Raw genomic sequence first — 13,499 nt, 5'->3', positions numbered from 1 at the left:
TTTTTTCTAGCATTACAGGTTTTTAATCTTAATGTTATCTCAATTCCTCTCTATTCCTCACAATATAGCCAAAGAGTTGCCAAATCTTTCCATTTCTACCTCTGACTCTTTCACACCTAATTTCTTCAAACAATTCAAACTTAGTTTAGTCCCTCATTACTTTTTGATTAGATTATAGTAATAATCTTCTAACTGATTTTCCTGCTTCACGTATTTTTCCACTCCATTCCATTCCATACATGGCTGCCAAAGTGATAGGGAAGATCTGATCATATGATTTCCATTATCAACTTTGGAGGTTTCCATAGCTTCTAGTATAAAATATAAACTCCTCTCTAATTCTTAAAATCTTTTACGACGAGGCCTCACCCAAGATTTCCAGATTTATTGGATGTTAAACCTTCTTATTCTTGTACTTGGCAATTCCAGTCAAACTGAGTTTCTGTTTGTTCCCCATATATAACATTCCATCTTCCATCTCTGTGTATTTACATTGTCTATCCCCCATTCTTGGGATATCCCAAGTTATCTCTACCTTATAAAATGTCTCTGTTTTTTCAAGACACAATTCAAAAACCTCCATCTACATTTATATGGGGAACCATGATTCCAATAATGAGTATTTTTTTTAAATGTTCTATCACAACTACCTCTTCTGGATCATATGACATACATTTTAAGGAAACTAATTCTATTCCAAGTCTATGAGACTGAAATGTAGGGTTTCATACTATATCAAGAGTAATAATGAAAAAAAATTGGAAATTTAAGAGTGTCTATTATCTGTTTTAAATTATTCTACAAAGTAATAATCATTAAGATGACTTTGTACTCATTAAAAAAGACATCAAACAGTGGAACAGATTAGGTATACATCATATAGGAGCAAATAAACATAGTATTGTGGTGTTGGATAAGTTCAAGGACCCCAGTTACTGAGAGAAATCACTATTTAACTGAAGTGCAATTAACTAATCCATGAACAGTGAAAAAGAGGAAAAGGTTTCCATGGTTGGTGTAGAATACCTTTTAGGAGGGAGGTAGAATGTTAGTCAATCAATAAATATTTATCATGTTCCAGGTACTATGTTTAGGGAAGAGATAGATAGTGAATTATCATTAACCACAGATTCAGCTATTGAGCATATATTAGCATAGTTACTGTCCAGAAAAGATGGAGGAAGGATGAAATGGCTTTGGGACTTGTGGAGTAAAAAAAGTTTACAATTGATTGCTCATAGGAAAGGATAGAGTGTATATGTTGGCAAATACCTATATTCTCAATAATGCAAAATTAAACATCTGATTGTATTTGAAAAATAATTTTATTGAGCTTAAAATGACAGATAAACAGAAATAAAAATTGGCTTTTAAATAAGTCCTTACAGAAAAATATATTTCCTTGAAACCCATTTTCTTAAAACCTTATAATAATAATTAAGACTTTAAGTTAGTTCTTATTTGAAGGGACACATTTATCAAGCAACATGATATCTAAAGATAGGAAGAAAGATAAGGTATTTTGAGAATCTTAGAATTTCAATGTAGTAAGGGACTTTATAGAGTAAACCATGATCCCAAACCTAGAAAGGATTTCCTATAAATAGATGACAAGTCATCATCTAGCCTTTATTTTAAGACCCCAAGACAGAGTAGTAAAAAATTTCCTTTCATTATTTGTGAGTTTATTTTGACATGAAGCCTATTTTTATATATTTTTTCAACTTTGGTTGATTGCTTCTAATTCTTTCTTTTGGAGGTAAGCAAAATTAAGGCTAGAGTTCTTCCACATGGTAGTCCTTCAAATGTATGCAGATAATTAGTGTTATTCCCTTGAAGTCTTCTCCAAACTAAACAAACAACCAAATCCAATTTCTTCAGCTTAGTTTCATTCAGCATGAACTTGAAGTTTTCAGCAGTGTTTTGCCCAATTCACGTTTTCCTCTCTGCAGGGCCATGTCTGCTTTTTATCATTTATGAATTAAAGGCTTACAAATTAAAATAATTGTTTATGAAAGAGTATAGACATTTTAGTTACAAAGACAAACATTTGTACATTATTGTTCTATACTGATCTTTAACTATCCATTAAAATAAGTGGGAAATATATCTCTTTGGCAAAATGTTATTAAATATTAATAACAAAAAATTAGATTCCAATATTTATTTAAAAATTAAATACTTTAATATAAATTTTTTTTACAAATTTATTGAGTATTCTTCCAATTAGATTGAATGATAAACTGGACAAAGATAAATTTCATAGTGTGTACATGTTAAAGAAACATCATGCGTCAATAATGTAGATCATTGGCTTATGTGGACATATTGAGGTTATTTACAATTGGGTCAAGAGGAAGGTCAAAATGAGTCTTCTGTGGGAAGCTCTATCCTCTTATTCTAATGATGCTTTGAGTGCTAATCCAATAAACATAATTTCTTCATATGAAATCGATCCTTTTCTGGTGATTCACAATTTTGAATTTCTTAAGAAAGGAGTGCTTGGTGTTTATGACAAATAGTATTTTTTAAAATGTTCTATCACAACTACCTCTTCTGGATCATATGACATACATTTTAAGGAAACTAATTCTATACCAAGTCTATGCAACTGAAATGTAGGATCTCATACCATATGGATAACCCGATATTGAATTTACAGATTAAAAGATACCTCCTAATCATATTGCAAAGTTGATGTCTATTATCAGCTTCTGAGATACAGTTGTACTCTTAGATGTAGATGTTGGAAGAAAAACGAAGAGATTTCCCCTGTGTGGCTCCTTTGGAATAAGGTTTTAATCAATTAATTGATAACTTTCTTTCCATAAGAAATGAAAATGTAGAAAAAATTGTGTGATTTCAACCTGAAAATTATAATATTTTAGTTAGTGATAAAAACATCATCTTGAATAATTATAAAAGAATTTGCTAGTTTTCCCCCTCTTCATTTGGCAATGGATCCTCCAACCATATTCTCCAAAACATCCTCACACCCATTCTTTCTCCTACTCTCCCTGTCCCTTTCCTTTTCCTTTTGTCTCCTTCCCCTCTTCCCCTTTCCTTTTCTGTATTTTCCCTTTTTATTCCTCCTCTTCTACACACTCTCTCTCTCCTTTTCCTCTCACTTTTCTTTCTATCCCCTTCTCTTGCTGACTCTTTCCTCCTTTCCTTCTTCTCTTCCTTTCCTCTCCCCCCTCATTAAAAAAACTTACCAGAGTTGGTGATTTGCTTGCCAAATACCTCTACTTCACAGAGACTGAGGAACTCTTTCACTTCAGGCATGGTAACAGTTATAAAACGTCCTTGCATTCCATCACATTTAAATATATGTTTCTGCCCTGGACTAATTCTGACTTTATCTCCACACCTAAAAATGATCATGTAGTAGTAAAGTTATCTTTCTGAAATAAGAATTATTTCAAAGTCCACACAAAAAGCATATAGCTTATGGTGCAATGTTAATGATTTTGGCACCATGACAATATTATCTGAGAAGTTAAAATATTTAAAAAGTGCTAATGCTTAGAAGGAGCTGAGGCTGGTGAAAGAAGCTAAGGACAACAAGAAGGTTTTTTATTTTGTTTTTTAAAGCTATATTGGGAAAATGAAAAGGGTTAGAGAAGGAATACTGTCATTGAGATATATGGAATAATGCTAATCAAAGATGGAGAGAGGAAGATGAGAGACTCAACTCTGTTTTCTTTCTTTCTCTTGCCAAGAAGAAGGATTTTTGGACTGGAAATTACAGAAGAAAACTAGGTAACTAAAATCAGTAAGAGATGAACCACATTATAAGGTCCTAAAGAAATCTGGAAGTGATTATTGAGTTGTCAGTGATTTTTGAAAGATCTGTTGAAAATAGAAAAGTTTCTGTAGGATGGTAAATATTATTCTGGGTCAACTAGTTAGCACAATTGATAAAAGTACTAGGCCTGGAGTCAGGGAGGCCTGAGTTCAAATCCAGATTCAGACATTTATTGGCTGTGTGATTATGAGCAAGTCACTTAACTCTGTTTGTCTCATCTACAGAAAAGAGATAGAGAAGGGAATGGCAAGCCGCTTCAGTATCTTTGCCAAGAAAACCCTCAATGGATCATGAAAAGCTGGACATGACTGAACAATAACAAAATATTCTTTGTTTTCAAAATTTGAATTTTATTTCCTGAAAAATGCTAGAAAACATGTTATTAAAAGAATAGTGCCACATTTAGAAAATTGAACAGTTAATCATAAAAAGCCAGCATAACCTCGTCCAAATCAGCTCATACTAGATTAAGCTGATTTCCTATTTTGACAGTATTATTACACTGGTAGATGAGGGGAATGTTGTTTATTTAGGTTTTAGCAAAGCATTTGATAAAAAAATCTCTCATGCTATCTCTGCTTAGAAGATGGAGCAATATGAACTACAGTTATGTTGGTTTGGAATTGTTTGAATGTCCAGGCTCAAAAAGAAATAGTGGATTTTTCAAACTTAGAAAGAGGTCTCTAATAGAATCCCTTTCGGAACTCAACTCTGTGCTGTTTAACTGTTCATGCTTATAAAATTTTCATATGATTCAAACTTTTGAAGGACAATTGATAAAGCTGGATGAGTTAGGATTCAAAATGATTCTAATAGACTAGAACATTGCTCTAAATCTAGTAAGATGCCTTTGCTTTTTATTACTTGTTCCTTATTTGACTAGACAGAAAAGTAAATGTATCAACAGGGACTTGTGAATTGTGGGTTTGAGTGGATGTGACACACATCCTCTGTGTGTGTCCACAGATAAGCTTGGACCTCAGGTAGTTATTTTGGGGTTCCATGGGTGAGAAGGAAGTGCTTCAGTATTCCTTATGCTTACATTTCCATCTTTAAAATTTTTAAAAGAGATAATCTACATATGAATTACATCATTGATAAGATTATTATAAAGGAACAGGCAGGCTTCCATAAGTGATATTCCACAGCAGACCAAATATATACATAGATGTATGCATGTATACAAATATGTGTATATGTATACATGTTTATATGTATATTTGTGATGGTGGTTGTTTATTAGTCATATGTGACTCTTTGTGATCCCATTTGGGTTTTTTTTTGGGGTGGTCTGTCATTTCCTTGTCTAGCTCATTTACAGATGAGGAAACTGAGGCAAACATGGTTAAGTGACTTGTCCAGAATCATACAGCTAAGAAGTGTCTGAGGTCAGATTTAAACATAGGTTTTCCTGACTCTAGAGTCAGCACTTTATCCACTGCACCACTTATCTGCCCCTGAGACCAAATGTTTACTCTTATGTAATTGGCTGAAAGATATAGAGAATGCAAGATCTCTCTGTACTCTTATGTACAGATAAATTGATTCCATAGGGCAAAACACCTTAAATACCTTCCTCTAATTGAAATATATTTACTCATTTATCAAAATTGAACAAGATTCCTTGAAAAACAACACTAAATAATTAATTATATTTTGGATATTAATAATAATAATTAATGATAATTAATGTGGAAGCAAAACGGTAATGTTCATTATTGAAGTATTTTTCATTGTCATGGAGAGGATTCAAAACAGGTGTAAAGAGGAATATCCTAAAGATGGTGAAGTTTTCTAGATGCTTCTACTTATGGATGACATTAGACATAGTGTGTAAGCTCTAAAATATTGCAGTCTTGTAACTGAGATCCATAATTAATTTAAAGAATTTGGCCTAAATATAAACACAGGAAAAACCAAGTAGATAAAGAATGTCAATAATTTAGACTATGATATAAAGTTAAATTGATAACCTACATCACTTCTGATTATTTGACTCATGACTGTATGCATCATTCCAAGAGAGGAAAGAAAGAAGAATAATCTCTTAAGTACTATTTTCAAATTATCTGAGATAGCCGGAAGGCCCAAGAAAGTTGTTTTGTCAATGCCTGAGTGTCAAAGGAGCTAAAATATACAAATGCATTGGAAATATTTTGTATCTAAATTAACGATGAATCTTGGTCTCAGTTGAGAAATTTTCTCCTGAAAGTTCATGTTAGATTGGCTTAAGGAGAGAATCAGAAGGATGGGCAAGGAAGGCTTTAATATTTTTTTGGTACCTGGGAAGGTCCTTTTTTGTACTGGGAGAATAGTATAAAAGATTGCTTGAGAAGTTACAGTGAAAATGAAAGCTATTCATTTACTTTGCAAAGAGAAATCATACCTGGGATTTGATTTGCCATTATTCTCGTTTGAATAACCAATTCGAATTTCATACTTTGCTGTCATTTCCACACAACGGTCTCCCCTAGGGATGATCATAACAGTATCCACGATGAATTCTGAAGTTAGGTCTACCATCCACCAGGGTTCAAAATCATTATTTGTATGAGTACAAGAATTTTTGTAGAAATCACTGATTTCATTCCCATCAATAGCTTTGTCAGATGAGCCAAGTAGGTGGAAAGTACTGGATTGGTAAGAAATTTTCCCTAATGCTCTATTGATACCTGAAATACATAATAAAAACATCAAATTCATTGTTATTTATTAAGAAAAAGAAAAAAAAAGATGATGTCTGAAGAGCCAATAACCAGTGTTGCAATGGGTTTACGCCAAGAATAATTTCTGGCCTTTACACCTTCTCACCCAAGAGTATCCTGAGCCCTTTCACATTGCCATCCACCCACTCTTAAGGCCCTGCCCTAGGATCTACTTGGGCCATACCACTAGTGAACTAGCTCCAAAGGAGTTTGCTTTTTTGTTGGGGGTCCTACATTACAACTCTAAATGCATTTTCCTGTAAAGACTTTGTTAGTTTATAATACTGAAGTTCTATAAGAAGGCTGAAATGAAGATTAATTTACTTGCTCCTGTCCTTGAGTAATAATAAAAAGACTTCTTCAAGTACAGTTAATTACAGCTGCTATGAATACATTCTAGTTCTGTTCCTCTGTGCACCTTTAATAAAGCTTTTACTAATAGTTTAAAATAGAAACAAGTGGTAGCTTTATTATGACAGTTTATGGTATGAATCTGAATGAGAGGATGGAGGATTGTTTCCCTTCAAGTCTCAGGACCAATGTGAAGGTAAAAGAGAATCATTTGTGGTTTCAAAAGGATGCTTATAGATTCCCCAGCTAAATTTTTCCTCATCTAACATAAGAACTTTCATGACTTATTTCCCCTGCTCTTCTTTTTGTGTTACTTAAGTGATTAGAGGAATCTTGTTCTATTTTGTTTGCCAATTATTGGCAGACTAAGAAATTCCCATTTTAACAAGTCCTTTTTTTGAGGGGATCAACCATGTCTCCTTTGGTGGAGTAGCCACAGATTGAGACAAGCTCTTATTTCATCTGGAACCTCTTTTTTGTAGGTGAAGTTTTATCTCTTGTGAGGTAATTCTTTGATCTGAGATAAGCTTACACTTTGGCAGAGACGTGGAGAATGACAGTGGAGGCTGTGTCTTTGATACTACACGAGAAAAAGAATAATACTAAAAACTCTAATTGAAAATATAAAAGGTAGAGATTTTCTTTTCCCTCTAAATTAATGCACATACTTTTCTAAAAGTTCAAGTTAAACAATTGAGGCTCACTTTTCCACAATAACAGAGGAAAAAATATTTCCTTCACTAAGTTGAAATGTTTCCTAAAAACCGGGAGAAAAGGGAAAAAGATAAAGTCTCAAAACCTGGTATGGATCCTAGGAAAAAATACTTTCGGGGTGAATGAATTTGCAGGCAAAAGCATCCATTTAGTTGTCTCCTATCTCTGCTTGTAAATGTGATGTAATCATTTTAGCGAGACAGGTAAACAACTTTTGACTTAGCTCTGATAAGTTCTGGAAGAAGCAAGAGTTTTCAATAAATAGCTATGTTCAATTTTAAGCAGGGTTTTAAAAAAGGAAATAGATAAATGGAGGGAAAAGCTTCTCTCAACTTTTATTGTGTATAATATAATAATTAACTTAATCAAAAATAGTTGGAATCATTTTTAAAAAATGGGAATAATATCTGATAAGTCATGCTGAATTTCATAATGCTTTTTCTATGAATTGTTAGATTGGGAATTAGAAATTTGAATGTTTTTAATCAGTATCAGAATGGACTTAACTCTAGGAAGAAAAGTGTCTTTATTATCTCTTGTTTATTTCTATTATGTTTCCTTTTGGGGAAAAGACCCCCAACTTTTTAAAACTAACATAACCAATGTATGTTTTATTTTAAAAAAAAACTATGTAATATATTACCTAAAGAAAAATGTAAACTATACAAATAGAACTTGGAAAATTTCAAACACAATTAATGAAAATGCTAATACCATAACTTTGGAAGTGGGAGGTGAAGCAGCAAGTTAGGAGAACTTGGAGTCTTAATATTACGTAGAAATGGTTTTATCTAGAATGTGTCTTCAAGAGATAAGCAAACATCAGATATGCCTCCTCCAACTCTTAGAGCTTTTAAAGGGTAAAAGGTTTTTGGCCCAAAGTATTCATCTTCCACAAACAAGGCTTGTAACAATATCGTTTCAGACATTTATTGATCTGGGAAAATATTTTCCTCTCTCTTTGGAAATGATTGTCTAATATTTAAGTATATAAACTTTTGCAAAGTGGCAGTTAATTTAGGTTTGATTAGCAGCACAAGGAAGAAAAAAAATCAGGAAAACAACTCCTTCACTGGATATTTATGATGTTCTAAAAAAATTGACTTTTGATTTTAATGTTTCAGATTGTAATCAAAGGCTCTAGTGGATTTTGTAATAAATAAGACAATTGCTCCTTTAATAGAGAAACTATGATGCCTGAGCCCCCTTTATTCTTTCTCAATACTACGAGATACTTGAGCTAACTATAGTGTTTCAACTGACTTAGGACAAAGAGTTGTTATTCCTTCCTATTTTTCTTTCTTGCTCAGGCTCCACTATTAGCCTTCACCAAAGTTTTATCCTAGCATGTCTGCATTGTTATGTTTTATTTAACCACAACAGACTCTGATGTTCAAAAATACTTAAGAAAAATATTCAAATTACATGACTGCAAGGCTATCTTTATTGTCATATATTATTTAGAGTTTTAAAAGTATGACTTGAATTATAATTTTCTGTCTCAATGTGAGACTATCCCTACAGAAATAGTCTCTTCTAACTAAATGTTTCCATGGGATGACACCAAAATTTTTATCATTCAAGCAATAAACATTACTGAAATGTGCAGTGATAAAGTATGACTGCATTTTGAATTTTTCTAGCCTTTACAGCTAGCTAGAAGTTGGATAAAGATATCTTTCATTTACATGCAATATTGTTCCAAAATTTAAGATAAGAAAATTTTAGCCTATGTTGGGCCATGTTAGAGTTAAAAAATATGTTGTTATGTGCTTTTATTAGTGAGAAGTCATGCACCTATATCCTTGATCAATTGGAAAGTATATTATTTCATATGACAAAACATATTAGAAAAAAGTAAACTTATTTTACAAGCAATTTTGGTCAGAAGAGAGTTTAGATTTTGGCTTATTACTACTTTTTTTTTTTTTGTTTTGTTTTTTGGCTGAGGCAATTGGGGTTAAGTGACTCGCGCAGGGTCACACAGCTAGGAAGTGTTAAGTGTCTGAGGTCCAGATTTGAACTCAGGTCCTCCTGACTTCAAAGCTGGTCTTCTATCCACTGTGCCATCTAGCTGCCCCTGCTTATTATTATCTTAATGAAACTTGTTTCTATTTATTTTGATTTTCCTTTTACACATGAAATGGCATATACTCCTGTAAATTTCTGTATTAATAACAATTATACTGTTGTTTTCTTAAAGATAAGGAATGTGAGGAAATAGAAATAAGGAACCTGACACATATTGAAGTTTGAAACTAATCACATTATCTACTTAGCTCTTTTAAAATTTGTAACATAAAAATTCACCTAAAAACTCTAGATGACTGTCAATTGACCAACTTATTTGAGTTACTTGTTTAAGCACATAATCAAAGAAAAAGATTGTTGCTATTTTGTTATTTACTTTAAATAATTTATTATTTATTTAAGTATTTATTATTATCATATTATTTATATAATAATTTGAGTTTTTCAATTGTTTTCAATCATACCTAATTCCTTATGTTTCTAATTTGGGTTTTCTTAATTGCTTTCTATTAGTGTGAGCATCCATTTCTTTGAACTAAGGGTTTCTGTTCTTCTGAAGCAAACATTTTTAGGGATTTCTAAAAGGCTTGATAGCTATCAAAAAGAGGGAAAAACTACAGAAAGGAAAGTGAACTACATTTATATAACTACAATTCTGAAAGAGAATTCCTACTGAATTTGAAATATTGAAGGGAGCTGGAAACAATTAGAAAAAATATAATCAAATGTTGTACATTTATAAAAAGGCAGTGTGATATAATGGATAGACTATTGAACTTAGAGACTGTAAAGACTTGGGTTTGAATTCTGATTTTGACACATAATATCTTAGAGCCTCAATTTCTTCATTTGTAAAAAATATAGCTTGAATGAAATAACATATAAAAAATACTTTGCAATATATAGACTGTCTATTATTATTGTATTCTAGTATTTTGTAAAATAATTTGTAGGAATTTTCAGGAATGAATCCAATAAGAAATTTGAGCATAAAAATTTATTACTTCCCTCATACTTTGTTGTGAGGATCAAATCATATAAAATAGAAAGTGCTTTGTGAAGCTAAAAGTGCTATTATCATACTCACCAAAGGGTCTGTCAAGGTTCTTTATGAGTTTTGGCAAGTCATGAGGCAAAAAGGGAGCCAGTTTGCCGAAGACTTGTACTTCACAGAAAGTCAGAAATTTCTTTTTCTCAGGAATGATGACAGTCACAAATCTTCCATTCATCGACCCACAGAAGAAAGATTCTGTTCTTCCAGGATCCAAGGAAGAAATTGTAGCGCATCTAAAGAGAAAACATAAGTTTTTGGTGTGCTCAAATAAATTATCTTGAATACAATATAAATAAAAATGGTAAAGTAATTCAACTTCTTATTTTGAAACATTTTATTTAGGCCTGAGGGCCTTCCCCAACTTTTTTTTTTTTTTAATAAACTTAGTGATATCCAATCCATGTATCATCACATTTCTGTACAGGAATAAGTCAAATTGGAACTATAATGATATCTAATCTACATTGATGTCAACTTGACTACTCTGGAGCGATATGACCTTGAACACATTCCTATTCTTGCTTCCATTTTGTTGCCAAAAATTCTTTGGGCCTCTACCTTTCCTTGAGAACTACTCTCACTCTTATTAATTTTTTCCATTTGTTAATTTTTTCTCTTATTCTGGGCTTTTTATCTATTTGACAATGAAAACTCCTGCTTAGAGACTCAGAATATTAACATAGAATTCATAGGTGGAAAGGACCTTAGAGATTATCTATTTCAATATTCTTATTTTACAGACATAAAAACTGGGGCTTAGAGAGATCAAATGTTTTCTCCAAAATTATATAAGTAGGAGGTAACTGAGCCAAAATGTGAATCTAGGTAGTCTGACACTAACTACAGAGCAGTTCCTTCAAGAGTTCTTGGAAAATTTCTCTGACTTCCTTCACCTTTTCTCCATCCTATGTTCCCAAATTTTCTTATGCTGTTTTTTGTCTGTTTCAAAAAAAATCTCTCCCCACCCCCCCTTTTTTTTAACAACTCAGAATCCCCCTTGTTATGATTGTTGTTGAGTTGTTTCAGTCATGTCCAACTCTCCATGATCCTATATGGAGTTTTCTTGGCAAAAATACTATAGGGGTTTGCCATTTCTTTTTCAGATTCCCCATACCCCCTTGTCTCACCCTCTGCAAATTACCATCTAGTCCTCTGTTTCATTTGTTCAGTCACAATGTCTATAGAATGTGACATTGTATTAATGTTGTCCTGAGCCAGCTATTTGAATAGGCAAAGGTGATTAAATTTGTATAGATATGATTTGATAGGGTACTAGGCAGACTTTCTTGCCTTAAAATATTCCAAAATCCTCTATTAAAATGTAGAAACTCAGAGCATGAAAGGTGTAAAGCCTACAAAAATCACTTTGCATACCATTTAAAAAGATATTACAATTAATATGCATACACATATATGTATATATGTATGCACACATTACACAATAAAGTATATATGCATATATACATTAGACATACACAAGTGCATGTTTATATGCATAAAATATAAAATGCATGCACATACACATGCACGTGCATGTATGTTATATATGTGAAAATACACACAGATACAGTTATATATGTATGTGTGTATACATATATATACACACACATGTACACACATATGTATATATGTATCTGTCTATCTTATTACCATCTTTGGATTAGAAACATGATCCCTTTAAGAGAACTACATTTTCTTTTCAGAGTATTCCAAAAGTATATGTGTTGGAAGACTACTATAGGCAGAAATAGGGAATTCTTTTTAAGTAGAAGCCAATTTGCAAAGCAGTTACTAGATGTCTTCCTTTTGATTCAAAGAAGATAATCAATCATAGGGGAACTGAGAGCAAATGTAGGACTTAGAGGTGTGTGAACTTTATCTTTGATCTATAGCTGAAACTGAAATAGATAATGGCATCACCCAGATTGCTGAACCAGTAGTGCAAGAAGGCTACTGAAGAGTATCTCTAGAATTGGAAGAAAGTTTCCATCCATCTTATTTAGTCACCATTTGTTTAGGAACTTTGACTGAAACCAGATCCACATTGATAAGATAGGAACAGAAGAGCCAGAGGCAATCCTTTAATTTGGACAATGATTTGAGAAAAGCTACCTGAAAGGGATTTATGCTCAAGTACCTTAAAGCTGGAATCGAGTTTATGCCCTATGGCATAAACAGTGGATACAAAGATTCTCTGGAAGTGAGAGAGGAAAACCAGAGCTAGATTCACTGATAACCAATGAGCATCAATGGAAAGACATCTTTCTTAGGTTTATTCATAGTTTAAAAAAATCTTTCATGAAAGTGTATTACATTTAAAAAATAAGATAGAAAATGCTTTAAAATGAAATAAGACTTTTGGGATGTCATGTGTAGTATTTTTTAATATAAATACATAGTTGTTTCAAGAAAGTTTTTTTTAAAAAATGTATAACAGTTACTAATACAGAACCTGTGATTTCATTGGTATAGGGTGAGAAATGGCTTCAATCAAATATTTTTTAATGGGTTGTCTAGGTCAAAGGTGTCCAACACTTAGCTCAGAGGAGCAACATTTCTCAATTATAGCCTGAACAAGACTAAAATGTAATTGGATAATATTTAACAAAATAAAAAAAATATGATAAAACATTTTAAAACAAAGTCATTATGTGGCCTACTGGGGTTCCTTATGAATGGATTAGTGCCCTTTCCTCTCTCTTCCCTTACAAATATTTTCCCCATTTTATTCTCTTAAGAATCCTGGGAGTTAAGTGCTATCATTATCTCTATTTTAAAGATCAGAGAATTGAAAAGAAGTGACTTATTCAAGGCCATATAGGTAGTACGTGTTTGA

The 13,499-nt window shown here is 32.3% G+C and overlaps 1 protein-coding gene across 2 annotated transcripts in view; it reads right to left on the bottom strand.

The window, feature by feature from the left end:
• Positions 1-2,162: 2,162 nt before the first annotated feature.
• LOC127539161 (uncharacterized) overlaps positions 2,163-13,499 on the bottom strand; it is a 53,408-nt gene continuing 42,071 nt past the window's right edge. The window contains exons 14-17 of one of the 2 annotated variants that reach the window (XM_051963199.1): positions 10,697-10,896; positions 6,195-6,480; positions 3,216-3,370; positions 2,163-2,867 (exon numbers count right to left, since the gene is read on the bottom strand). In XM_051963199.1, coding sequence (XP_051819159.1) covers positions 2,863-2,867; positions 3,216-3,370; positions 6,195-6,480; positions 10,697-10,896 — 646 coding nt within the window. In that variant the 3' untranslated portion in view covers positions 2,163-2,862. The other variant, XM_051963198.1, reaches the window with a different exon arrangement.

The sequence above is a fragment of the Antechinus flavipes genome, chromosome 5 (assembly GCF_016432865.1).
Source record: "Antechinus flavipes isolate AdamAnt ecotype Samford, QLD, Australia chromosome 5, AdamAnt_v2, whole genome shotgun sequence".
Lineage (NCBI taxonomy): Eukaryota > Metazoa > Chordata > Mammalia > Dasyuromorphia > Dasyuridae > Antechinus > Antechinus flavipes.
Note: the sequence above shows the minus strand (reverse complement) of the source record. Positions and strands in the feature narration are given on the sequence as shown.